The sequence below is a fragment of the Rhineura floridana genome, chromosome 1 (assembly GCF_030035675.1).
Source record: "Rhineura floridana isolate rRhiFlo1 chromosome 1, rRhiFlo1.hap2, whole genome shotgun sequence".
Classification (NCBI taxonomy): Eukaryota; Metazoa; Chordata; class Lepidosauria; order Squamata; family Rhineuridae; genus Rhineura; species Rhineura floridana.
In genome coordinates this window covers 177,373,913-177,387,443 of record NC_084480.1, presented here as the reverse complement: position 1 = coordinate 177,387,443, position 13,531 = coordinate 177,373,913, and the positions used below count along the sequence as shown (strand labels likewise).

General features: G+C 40.5%; 1 protein-coding gene across 5 annotated transcripts in view; it reads left to right on the top strand.

Annotated features, from left to right (window-relative positions):
- The window catches only part of RALGAPA2 (Ral GTPase activating protein catalytic subunit alpha 2), a 299,150-nt gene that overhangs the window by 164,516 nt on the left and 121,103 nt on the right, over positions 1–13,531 (top strand). For all 5 annotated transcript variants that reach the window (XM_061587941.1, XM_061587904.1, XM_061587913.1 and 2 more), the window contains 3 exons: positions 2,428–2,611; positions 4,962–5,730; positions 12,755–12,826. In XM_061587941.1, the coding sequence (XP_061443925.1) occupies positions 2,428–2,611; positions 4,962–5,730; positions 12,755–12,826 (1,025 nt within the window). The remainder of the gene's footprint in view (positions 1–2,427; positions 2,612–4,961; positions 5,731–12,754; positions 12,827–13,531) is intronic.

The window sequence follows — 13,531 nt, the reverse complement described above, 5'->3', positions numbered from 1 at the left end:
CCCTTAAGACGTATCAGTCTAGCAACAGAAGGAAGGAAGTCAGAGCATCACAGGTAAAGGTAATCAAGCCTATCCATCTGAGGACCCTAACTCTATCTCCCTTCTGGAACATAAACAAAAGAACAAAACAGGAGTTGCTCTTGCCCCACTTCCAACAAAGGGCAACAGCAGAAGAGCCTGCTGGCTCCCTTAGAGGACCACAGTCATATGAATTATTTCAGGAGTTTTTTTATGAGGATTCCAAATGGTTTTTTCTAGGGGAAGGCCTTGTAACACATAATTCTGGTAGTATTTACAAGGGCAGTTGGCTATTCTAAATAGCTACAGTTTGAAATATATATATTAATATAATTACCTCATGAGTCTGTTAGGAGTTTGAAGGTTCCCCTAGAGCAGGGGTCACCAACCTTTTTGGATCGGGGACATATTTCAAATTTTGTAGTCTTTGTTAGCAAGATCCTTCAGAAGGTTGTATAACAGTGAGGAGAGGGGCGGAGGAAGTCCACCCATGTCTTGACATCTGTTCTGTTATTTCCCTGTGAGGAATGGCATGTATCATCAGGTAAAAATAGAAATTTGTCTTACCATGAATTTCTATTTACTGTGCATGATGGTTGACATTCTGCCCACCTCTCCTTCCTCTGCTGGCAATGTGAGGGGTGTGTGGGTTACGCCTCCTGCCCCCACTGTGCTTATGGGTTAGGGGTTTTTCTGTCCTTTCCACATGTGTGATTATTGGTTTTGCTTTGGTGTGGATAAGACTTGGGGGGGTTGTGCTTCTCTGTTCTGTGTTGGTATCTCTTTTTCTATTTAGTTCATTTTCTTAACAGTTAGATTTTAGTCATCAAAGTTGGTGTGGGGTCAAAGAGTTGTCCGCTTTGCCAGTAGGTCTGGTGAGAGGGATGACTCCTCCCTGAGGAGAGGAGGCAAAAGGCTTTAGTGAACTTGACCTCTGCTACTGGAAGGAACAGGCAATTTCTATGAGGAATATCATCCAGCTTCCCTCGTAAACAAATTCACAATAAGACAATTTTCCATTTTTATATATATTTACACTGTCAAAATGTATGCATTATTTTGAGTTGTATTCATCTAAGTTCTATTCAGAGTAGACCCACTAAAATTAATGAAGCCAACTTAGCCCTGTCCATTAACGTCAATGTATCTACTCAATTAGCAGGCTGTGATTAGCAGGTTGCCAGAGTAGCACTGAATAACACTATTCGTTTTGTTACTCACTATGCTGCATTCTTAACGTTTCATTGACTTTCAAGACAATTAAATGAGATAATCAACTGGAGACTCTGACATGAGTCAGGAGCCATGTCATTCAGTACATTCACATGATTTCTTTATCTCGGGTGGAATTGGAGGGACAGATTCAGTCCTCTGCAGGCCACTTTGATAGGAAGGCAAGGCTGCCCTCTCGATGTCATTAGGTTGTATTCTTATTTTAATGTATTAATGATATATTGTTTGTTTAAGCTGTACACTGCTTAGAGATTTTTGAAATATAAAGTGGTATATAAATGCTTTTAAATAAATAACATAATGTCAGGTGGTTGTAACTTCAGTCTGCAGCTGCAAAGGAAGAACTGAGAGCACACTCTCCAGCCGCAGCTTGGACCTTCCCTCGCCTGATGTCATATAGGATGTCAGACACAGGAAAGGTGGTCATGGGCCACCAAAAATAGCTTGGTGGGCCAATCTCTGAGGGCTGGGGGATACCCAGTACTGCTTTATCTAGACCCGGCTGGAGCAGGGTGGACCTAAATAATGAGAAAATTGCATTATTGAGGACAAATTGTTGGGCATACCATCCCTAATGCCTTTTCATGCATTACTGGGAGGCAAACTTGGTTGTCAGCACCTTGAATGGGGAATCTCATGATCTGAGGCTGGGAAACAGCCAAGCAGACTTTCTGAGATTTTCTGTGCTCATGCCTCAGAGCCTGTTTCTGTCACAAAGGGAATGGGAGTGTGCAGTGTTGGCCCTGTCATTAGCAGGCAGCATGATACCTTGGGGTTGGCCAGACTTGATGCCAGTGTTAAAAGCCTGACATGCCATTGTCTGGCCCAGAGACCTGTACCTTCTACCTGCTTCACTTCAACTTTTAGTTGAAGTTCCCCCCAAAAAAATTATTTGCTATTTCTCACATTTATTCTTTTGTTGTTGTTTATATTTTATTATGTTATGTATATTATTTTCAAGAGAGGCTGCTGAGTGTTAACAAATATAAGAATTAGAACTGGAGCAAGTCCAGAGGCAGTTTCAGGAGAAGCCTAAATGACCAGAGGATTTAGGTAAACAATGGGAGAAGTTTGGCAACCATGATCCAGCCAATGGGCAACCTGTTGAAGAAGAGTCTTTATGTGGAATTTTCTGTTATGCTCTATTTCTGATCTACCTTTTTATTTTTCTTCCAGGTCCTGCACAGTTGTGTTCATGGTTCAAGCACATATACACAGCAAAGTCATTACCTTTTAAGCCTTGCAGACCTCTCTAGTGATATCTACGATCCATTTTTGCCACTAGGAAATGTGAGGAATTCCGAACCCATGCATTTTCAGTCTTCTGCAGAACTGAGTAACTTACTCACTGTTGCTGAAGGTAATAAATAGTTTGAAAAGCAACAACACATTTTAGCTTTAATCTGTTAAGAAACGGCTCTATACAACTCTGTGTAAGTGAATAATACGTGTTTTGCATGAACTTTATCTATGATTAAGTTATTAGAGGGCTCACAACTAGGTGGAGGGAGCTTGGATGAGCAGGAGCTCTCACTTGTGCGTGCTATCTCCTGATTCCCCCTCTCACTACAGCTGCTTGCCCCTCATCCCAGGCAGTCCCTGAATGCCCCGGAACCCTCAGGAGAGGCCTTGTAGAAGACGGGGCTGGGAAATTCCCTTGCCTTGAATACTGCTTTAGATGTAACTCATTTGTAAGCTACCTTGATTATCTTTTTATAAATATGGGATAGAAATTCTTGTAATGAAGATTGCAGCAGAAACAGTAAAGTCTGCATATTACTACTTAACGTTACAGCCAGTGTTGCTGTCACAAAACCAGAGCTCTAGCTGAACCAACAGGTTTATCATTTTGAGACCCAGTTCTAAGTTGACACATGCAAATAGGAGCACACTAGAACTCAGTTTTCACATTGGTACCTCATTCAGGATAATTGCGACCATGCATTTATATCCATACAGGGAAAGGTCTGTGGATAACACAAACTGACAGTAATATATATAGTATAGAAGATTTTCCAACATAGACACCAGCAGCTTGAGATGTATATGGTTGAGGCTCAACTCGCATAATAAAACAAACTTCAAGCAAAATCTATTCAAGGATAGAATCAAAACATATCCTTGGTTTGTTGTAGTAGTAGCAGTAGAATTTTATTGTGTGACCATAGGTCATAACTTGAAATCAAAATAGTTATATAAAACAAATTACACAGGTATAGTAAAACAAAGTAGATTTCAAAATAACTTCTAGATATTTCTGTGATATCAATTTAACGGATATTTATGTAGTATCCATTAAAATAATTAACAAAGAGCCTATTTTAAGTTTGGCAATCAGTATGATCCTTTAAAAACCTTTTCTTACAAACATAAAGTGCATACATAAAAGCTGCTATGCTAAGAAGCTGACCAATGGGTTTTGACTCTTAAAAGGGAAAGTGCGTCTCTCCGGTCCATGGGCCTAATTAAGCCCGCTAGTCCTCTGAGGTTGGTGTGCCAGGCTGTTTTAGGTGAATTGCACACCCCTTTCCTGGGTCTGATGTCATATGATGCTAGGTGTGGAAAAGCAGAGCAATAGAAAATGGTGTCAAATTTAAAATGTAGCAAATTTTGGCTGCAAAGGAAGAATCAGGAGCATACTTAGAATTCAAGCCAGGGATACACAGGAAGAATTGTCATTTGCAGCCTTGGTCTGAATTTAAGCCAGGGGTGCAAAGGACAAATTGTCCTTTGCAGCCCTGACTTGAACTCTTAGTAACCTGATGTCAGGTGATTGACAGGTGGCCCACAGAGAGGGGACATTTCTGGCTGTGGCCCTCCAGTCTGTTCCAGTTCTCCACTCCTACTCTAGATAGATCTGCCTAAGTGTGGCAGGCTTAGTCCACTCTGGAGGACTTCTTTGCCTGTAAATTTTATCAACTTCTGTGAAAAGGGAAAAAAATACAGCCATTTATAGATTCTCCATTGTCATCAGTGGAAGGAAAACAGAGTTTCAGATTTAACACATCCAGTTTGGACCTGAATAACAAATCAAAACAGAAAGGCACAGAGCAGATCCAAAGTGGAATGGGTTGCTTCCCAATGCTACAGATACGAAGTGAATCTTGAGATCAGTGCACACCCCTCCTAATCATTATTAGAATATATATATATATATATATATATATATATATATATATATATATATATATATATATAATATATAAAAAACTATCCATATGCTTCAGTTTGGCATAGAAAAGCATTACAGAGCATTCAGCTGCCATTTCAGATTCTCTGTGTCTGAATATGTCTTAATCCCTATGCTTAAATTCAACCCTTGCAACCTCTATAAGGCAATAGCTAATGTAAGTTTGAAGAGCCAAACTGATTAACTAGTTTCTTCAAGTTAAAATACCAATAACAGTACTGGACTGTTCTTTTGCTCCAGATTTTTGGAAGTCTGTCCTCTGACACTTGCGTAATTTTTAACCAGTGATTAAATAACCTAATCACTATCCTTAAATATATAAGGAATCTCCAGTCTCAAGCCTGCTGATGATATACCTTTAGGTTTACTCCCAAAATTGGTTCTGGGTATTTCAGAGCCATGTAGAAACAGAATTTGCCTTGAAAACAGAATTTACCTTGCTCTCCAAAATTTCCAACTGGGGAAATTGGTGCATATTTCGGTTGGTTTATTTTGCTTATTCTTTGTTATTTACTTTCAGAAAGGAGGAGGAGGAGTTTGGAATTAATACCTTTGACTGCACGAATGATAATGGCACATCTAGTAAACAATTTGGGCCATTATCCCCTTAATGGAGGACCTGCTGTTCTTCACAGCCTTATTAGTGAGAATCACAACAACTCATATGTGGAATCTTCTGAACTGTCTTCCGAAATCTTCAGAAGCCCAAATTTACAGCTGTTTGTATTTAATGACAGTACTCTCATATCTTATCTTCAGATTCCTTCCGAGAGGGAGGTAGACAATGAACCAGTAGGAACTTTCTCAGAAGTAAGAATAATTGTTAGAGATATCTCAGGGAAGTATTCATGGGATGGAAGACTGATGCACGGACCATTAGCTGGTAGTCTACAGAATCAAAATAAAAGAAAATCCACTGCAGTTTTAGACAGTCATAAGCAGAATTTTGAGTCTCCAAAGGACTTCATTCAAATATATGAAGGAGAAGATGCTCTTGATATATTGCTAGAGAGGATTGGCAATAGTAGTCCTGAGTGCCTTTTACATCCACAACTAAAATTAAATGAGCCATCACCATCACCATATGTCATGAGCCATGACCAAGAGAAAGAGATCCTAGAAGCAATAATGCAGCAGAGTTGCTTAGAAAATGAATATGCACATCGATGCAGTTTTAATCTCAGTATGAAAATTGGAAGTCAGAAGGCACCAAGACCTCAGTTTCAAGCACCATTTCATTTATGTCGGCTCTTGCTAAATGACTTAGGAATGAATTCTTGGGATAAAAGGTAAGTAGAGTTTTATATTACTGCTGTTGTTAGAAATAATGCATATTTTCATCAAGGAGGCCAGATGGCAGTGCCCACTTTCAGAAAATAATCTCCTCCTAGTGGACAGTAGGAAAATCTGACTTGATTAGAAAGAGAGATGCTCCTGGGTTCCTAGTGTGGCCTTGTCATCTGCTAGGTTTGAAGGGTTTCTCTGAGCTCTCTGTGCTTCAGTTTTTCCTTCTAACTTCTTTGTTTTTCTTTTTTCTATATTTCTTTCATCTCAATTTCTGCCTTCCTATCCAGGGATATTGAGCAAAGGACACAGGATTAGGAAGGACAGAGCGACAGTTGGCTTAACCTACAGAGAGAGCTGCTCCTCCTCATCTGGCTAAAGAAGCAAAGGCAGTTTTTCCCAAAATGCTGCCAAAAACAACCCCAATACTTTCTGGATATTTTGATAAACTGGTACAGTCTATATGGATTAATCCCAGCAAGGGTCAAGGGAGTTAATAAGCTAACAAGAACTATACTATACCTGACAAAATTATGGATTGCTTAAAAGCCTTAAACCTATGCCTCTGATTGTTTTAGCTTAGGCCACTCACTTGGGTTTATGTGCAAGTGGTCCTCAGAGGGATTTCCCTGTCCACTTGTGTTGCCTTGTTGGTTTCAGCTGTTCGCTGTTAGTAGGACTGGTGTTTGAGGGATGGCTGCTTTGCCAAGTCATTCTGGGATTCCACTTTCCCTAGTGAAGTTCATAGAATCATTTAGCCATAGAATAGTAGAGTTGGAAGTTTCCTATAAGGCCATCAAATCCAACCCCCTGCTCAATGCAAGAATCCAACTTAAAACATACCCGACAGGTGACTGTGCAGCTGCCTCTTGAATGCCTCCAGTGTTGGAGAGCTTACCACCTCTCTAGGTAATTGGCCCTGGATGATTGAGAAAAGATCCTGGCACTACTTTGTGTGGCAACCTTTCAAGTATGCAGTCTTCTCAAGGCTCAACATGCCCAGTTCTTTTGGTCTCTCCTCATAGGGCTTTGTTTCCAGTCCCCTGATCATCCTCATTGCCCTCCTCTGAACCTGTTCCACTTTGTCTGTATCCTTCTTAAAGTGTGGTGTCCAGAACTGGACACAGTATTCAAGATGAAGCCTAACCAGTGCTGCATGAAGGGGAACTAGTACTTCACATGATTTGGAAACTATACTTCTGTTAATGCAGCCTAAAATAGCATTTGCCTTTTTTGCAGCCATATTGCACTATTGGCTCATATTCAGCTTGTGATCAACAACAATTCCAAGGTTCTTCTCCCAGGATACTGAGCCAAGTATCCCCCATCTTTATAACTGGGCATTTCGTTTGTTTTTCCTAGGTGTAGAACTTTGCTCATCCTTATTAAATTTCATTCTGTTGTTTTCAGCCTAGTGCTTCAGTCTGTCAAGATCACTTTGACTTTTGTTTCTGTCCTCCAGGGTATTAGCTGTCCCTCCCAATTTTGTATCATCTGCAAATTTGATAAGCATTCCCTGCACCTAATCCAAGTCGTTAATAAAAATGTTGAAGAGCACTGGGTCCAGGACCAAGCCTTGTGGTACCCCACTCATTACTTCCCCCCAGTTTGAGAAAGAGCACTCCTTGAATACGATTCTGTAGCCAACTGTGAATCCATCTGGTAGTTGTTCCATCCAGCCCACATTTAACTAGCTTGCTAATCAGAATATCTTGGGGCAATTCGTCAAAAGCGTTGCTGAAGTCGAGATATGTCCACAGCATTCCCACAGTCTTCAAGACAGGTTACCCAATCAAAAAAAATTAGGTAAGATTAGTCTGGCAGGATTGGTTCTTGATAAATCCATGTTGGCTTCTCGTAATCACTACATTGCTTACAGACTGCTTAATCATCTGCTCCAGAATTTTCTCAGGGATTGATATCAGGCTGACTGGTCTGTATTTCCCAGGTTCCTCCTTTTTGAAGATAGGGGCAACTTTAGCCCTCCTCCTCTAGCACTTCACCCATCCTCCATGATTTTGCAAAGATAATAGTGGTTCTGAGAGTTCTTCAGCCAGTTCCTGGAAATTTGAACTTGTTCAAAGTGATTAGGTATTCCTTGACCATTTGTTTATCAGTCTCAAGCTGCAATCTTGCTCCTTCAACTTCATGTGTGCCAGGAGGGTCATTTGTTGTTGTTGCTATATCCCTTCAAGACAATTACAACTTATGGCAACCTTACAAATCAGCGACCTCCAGTAGTATCAGTTATAAACCACCCTGTTCAGATCTTGTAAGTTCAGATCTGTGGCTTCCTTTATGGAATCAACCTATCTCTTGTTTGGTCTTCCTCTTTTTCTACTCCCTTCTGTTTTTCCCAGCATTACTGTCTTTTCTAGTGAATCATGTCTTCTCATTATGTGTCCAAAGTATGATAACCTCAGTTTCATCATTTCAGCTTCCAGTGATAGTTCTGGTTTAATTTGTTCTAACACCCAATTATTTGTCTTTTTCACAGTCCATGGTATCTGCAAAGTGCTCCTCCAACACCACATTTCAAAGGAGTTGATTTTTCTCTTACCCACTTTTTTCCGTGTCCAACTTTCACATCCATACATAGAGATCGAGAATACCATGGTCTGAATGATTCTGACTTTAGTATTCAGTGATACATCTTTGCATTTGAGGACCTTTCTAGTTCTCTCATAGCTGCCCTCCCCAATCCTAGCCTTCTTCTGATTTCTTGACTATTGTCTCCATTTTGATTAATGACTGTGCTGAGGTTTTGATAATCCTTGACAAGTTCAATGTCCTCGTTGTCAACTTTAAAGTTACGTAAATTTTCAGTTGTCGTTACTTTAAAATTCCATGTTCCTATTATGTACATTGTACAACTCCGGACTCTCCTTTTGGATATGTGCGCATCAACCTCTATGCTTCCTTTCAGCTTTGACCCAACTGCGTCATTAGTCACAGCACTACTCGTAGTTGTCCTTTGTTCTTCCCCAGTAGCTCAGTGAGTGCCTTCTGACCTGGGGATCTCATCTTCCAGGACTATCTTGTGTTGCATTTTGGATAGTCTATTCATAGGGTTTTCATGGTAAGAGGTATTCAGAGGTGGTTTACCGTTGCCTTCCTCTGAGACTGGATGCAGCTTAGTCTGGTGTCTCAGCTTTGACCATTCCACCTTGAGTGCCCCTGCTAGGAGTCTAGCCTCTTAGTCTAGACTCCTGACAGCATTGCTCTCAGCTTCTTTGACACTCTTAACCCCCCTCGCCACATTGAGGTATGCATCCTAGAGGGGGCAGGAGGGTCATAGACTGAGCCAAAGTGGGAATTGAGCACTTCTGCTTTTTCTTTGTCATGTGTTATCCTTTTGCAATACCACTTTTTATTTTCTCTCTTTTTCACTATGGCTGTACCTGAAAAAAAGCTTTTTATTGCTTTTAGCCTCCCTTGCTAACCTCAGCTCATTCTCAGCTTTGGCCTTCCTGACACCATCCCTGCAATTCCATGTTACCTGTCTGTACTCTTCCTTTGTGGCCTGGCCTTCCTTCTATTTCCTGTATGTGTCCTTTTTTGTTCTCAGGTCATCTCTAAACTTTTTGTGAAGCCACATTGGCTTCTTTTGCTGTCTTCCACCTTTTGTCCTTGTTGGAATTGTTTGAAATTGCACCTTTAGAATTTCCTTTTTTTAGAAACTCCCATCCATCTTGGACTCCTTTGCTCATTAGGGTTGCTTGCCACACGACTTTACTTTTCAATGTTCTGCATTAATTAAAATCAGCTTTCCTGAAGTCCAGGGTACGTGTATTGCTATACGGAGCTTTTGCTTCCTTTAAAATCAAGAACTCAAGTATAATATGGTCATTTTCCCCCAGAGTTCCCTTAACTGCCATTTCATCCACTAAGTCATCTCTGTTGGTTAGAATCAGGTCAAGGCTAGCTGATCCTATAGTTGCTTCCTCCACAAGTCAGGAATTTCTTGGAGGTGGCATGTTTGGCAGAATTTGTCCCCCAACAGATATTGGGGTGATTGAAGTCCCCCATTACTATGACATCATGCCTCCTTGAAACACTGGCAATTTGCTTTTCAAAACTTTCATCCTCATCTGCTCCTTGATTGGATGGTCAGCAGTAGACTCCAACCACCATGTTCCTTTTATTCCTTGCCCCATTTCTTGTAATCCAGATACTCTTGGTGGGGCTACCAAGCTCATTCTCCTATATTTCTGTGCAGGGATATATATACTTTAACATATAGTGCAACTCCACCTCCTTTCTATTTCTTCTGTTCTTTTTGAACAAGTTATACCTTGTTCAAGGTATAACTTGCTGTATTTCAGATATGGAAGTCATCCTACCACATTTCATTTATATCTATTAAGTCGTATTTACCCTCCTGTACTGCTCAGATTCGTCCTGCTTGTTTCCCATACTCTGGGAATACAGTCATCGTTGACCATGTGATTTATGGTCTGGTTTCCTTCCTACATTTTTATGAGGACTATTATTGGGTCCTATTAGAGCCATTCTCTCACTTCCTGTTACTGTGCACAAGCCTTCGTCGATCATTACCTCCACGTTTGCATCTCCCTTCTCCTTAGGATTCAGTTTAAAGCCCTCCTGATAAAGTTTCCCATGCTGTGGCCAAACACATTCTTCTCAGTTCTTGAGAGGTGCAACTCATCACTTGCCATCAGTCCATCTTCCAGGAAGCATAGCCCGTGGTCCCAGAATCCAAATCTCTATCTGGGCCCCAAAGTCCTTGAGTTTCCTTCCCAGAGTTTCAAAGTCTGATATGATTTCTTCATAGCTCCCCTTGGCAGTATCATTAGTTCCGTTCCCACGTGGATGAAAAGAAAGGGATATGTGTCAGTAGCTTTAAAAGTGATGGCAACCCTTCAGTTACATCTCTGATGCATCCTCCAGGGCAACAGCATACCTGGTGAGTCCATGGGTCTTCTTGGAGTATTTGGGTTTCATTCCTATGCAGTAGAGAATCTCCCCCTATTACTGCCCTTTCTTCTTCTTGTCATGGTCTGTGGTTTCATTGCCTCTGCTTGACTGAGCTTCAGCCTCTCACTCGCTGTCATGCAGGGTCTCCTGTAATTCTTCCTCTGCAGGCTGTCCTCCAGTCTCATTTTCAAGTGCCTGGAAGTGGTTCCATGCTTCCACTGATGAAGGGTGTCTTCTAGCTCTCCTCCTTCTATCACCCTTTTCCATGGAGTTTCCTCCACTTTGTTGTTCATCTCCATAACATTCTTCTCTTCTGCTTCAACATGCTGTTGTTCTTCCACCTCCTGTACTTCTCTTTGCTACTAGACAATGACCCAAGCTTCCACAAGGAGGAGATGCTTTCTCAAAGCTGGAACTTGCTGTCTGGCCTCTCTTGAGAACAGGAACTTAACAGTAAATCAAAACTTCACATTTCAGCTCAGAAACCCTTAATAATTTCCAGAATCCTGTAGCCCTGAATTTACTTCAGAAATCCAGCTAGCGATGATGCCTACTTTAAAACAACATTTCTCAAACTTTGTTCAGTGAAGCCCCAGTCCAATGAGTTCTGTCAAGAAAAAAGTTGTAATGGTGGGGAAGCTCACACAATGTTTGATTGATTAATGCCCAGTCAATCAATTGTCCTGGGAGTTCCTTCTCCTTCTTGCTTCTCTTGCCTTGCTTTCCAAGGGTTAAATCAGTAGTTGGCAGGGCAGCGCAGGCAGGGCGAATTACTGCCACTTACCAATGGGGAGGGGCGAGACAGCAGGGAGCTCAGTGTGGTACAGGCACAACAGCAGAGCCCACCCAATGCTTCTGATGCTCCTTGCACCTTCCCTTCTCACCCTTGGTAATTGACAGCAATGAGTGGTGTTGGGAAGCCAGGTAAGCAATGTCATCCTGCCCATGGTGCCCCACTGTTGGGTTAAATGTCCTGTTCAAGCACTTGTCATGGGAATCCCTCTTTAGCACCTTCCACTAAGCTGCAGCCAGGCAGCAAAGGTTATATATGCTGCTTCTTTAACATTGACAGAGGAAGAGCCAAAGTCTTAAGGATGACAAGACAAAGGCTTCTCCCACAAAAGGAGATCATAATCAAATCTCTCCCCACCTTTTTAAAATAATCATTTTAAAATATTTTCCTGCAAGGGTTCCGTCGAAGTTTTATTTAAAGTGAAGTGTTCTGCCACTGCAAAAAGTTTGAGAAGCGCTGCTTTTAAAAGTAGTCTTGTAACAATTTCCTCAGAGGTAGTTGTGTTAATCTGTTGCAACAAAAATAAGAGTCTTGTGGCATCTAAAAGACCAGCATATTTATTATGGCATAAGCTTTTATAGACTACAGTCTATGTCTAGCAAAAGCTCATGCCATAATAATAATAATGTTTGTTTTTAATATACCACAAGACTGTTTGTTAGACTTGTGCTGTATTTTTCAAATACCAATTAACCCAGAAGAGATTGTTTTTATTAGTGTGTGCATATGCACACCATTTCCCCTCACATTTGCAGAGGGAAATAATGGGGGGGAATAGTTTTGAAACACCTGATTTCAACTTTACGATATTTTCAGTTGGAATTTTGTAGGATATGGTTGTATTCTACTTTGAAAAGAGGGAAATTATGTATTTACATTAAATACTATATTTACACTGGAATATATCATAGCAGACATACAAATAGTAGAGAGAATGAGAGCTTACTAGTTAATCAAGTGCCCCTCATATGTCCACGGTGCAGCTCTAGTTGTTGCAGCCTATGAGTGAAAGAACTGTGTTTCACCCAAGTAATCTGGATCTCGTATTCTGATGATTCCCAGGAGATAGTACTTGGGAAATGGATTTGGAGTGGTGGATTACTGGCAGGTGGAGGAAACAACAGTATAAAACATTCAAACAACTTTAGCTTTTTATTGTAATATCTTGGTATTTTCAAAATTGTGTAATGTTAATGCCTGTATAATTTTTCCTGGTAGTCACTTGAGAGATTAAAGTAAATGATAATGCTTATGAATCATGAAACTTTTCCACTGTAACATGTTCTATATATCTGTAGAAAAAGTTTTCATCTACTGAAGAAAAATTCTAAATTGTTGAGGGAGCTAAAAAACTTGGACTCCAGGCAATGGTGAGTTAAGTTTTGTAACTGCTTTAGCTAGGCTACTGTTATTGGCTAGATTTACAAAAGTTTGTAATTTTATATTTATGCAGCATTGAAAAGTGTTAACCTTATTTTATTTTTATTTTAAATATTATATGTTGTATTGTTGCCCTGGGCTTCTTCTGGGAGGAAGGGTAGGATATAAATTTAATAAATAAGTAAATAAAATGTTGCATTGTCCAATTTAAGTAGGAATTGTAAATGGACAGTTTTGAAGAAATTCCGTATGAGAACAGATTTGATCCTTAAACAATTTTGTATTGGTTTAACAAACTAAATTTAGGAAGTGTCTAAATTTTGACTTTGGCTCAGTTTGTTGAAAAAGTATGAATAAAACCTTAAGATGTAGGATTTGGGGGAATAAACATGAACTAGAGCTCTCCAAACAATGTTTTGGCCCAGGGTCCCAAACATGGTTCCCTTGAAACCTTCCCCCAATGGCTATAAAGCCTCTAACCCTCCTCCCTCATTCACTTGTCCCTTGGTCATGAGGTGGTGAGTGTGCTTACTGCTTTTTCTCCCTTGAAAAGTACATAGAGTTGAAGGAGGAAGTTGGAAGAATGATGCCCTTTCCCACGTCCTCTCTCAGCTCTATTTGCTTTTCAAAGCTGAGATAAATTCTGTTGGATCCTGTATATACACATTTTTTCTGTTTCTGTCTGTCAGGGAGAG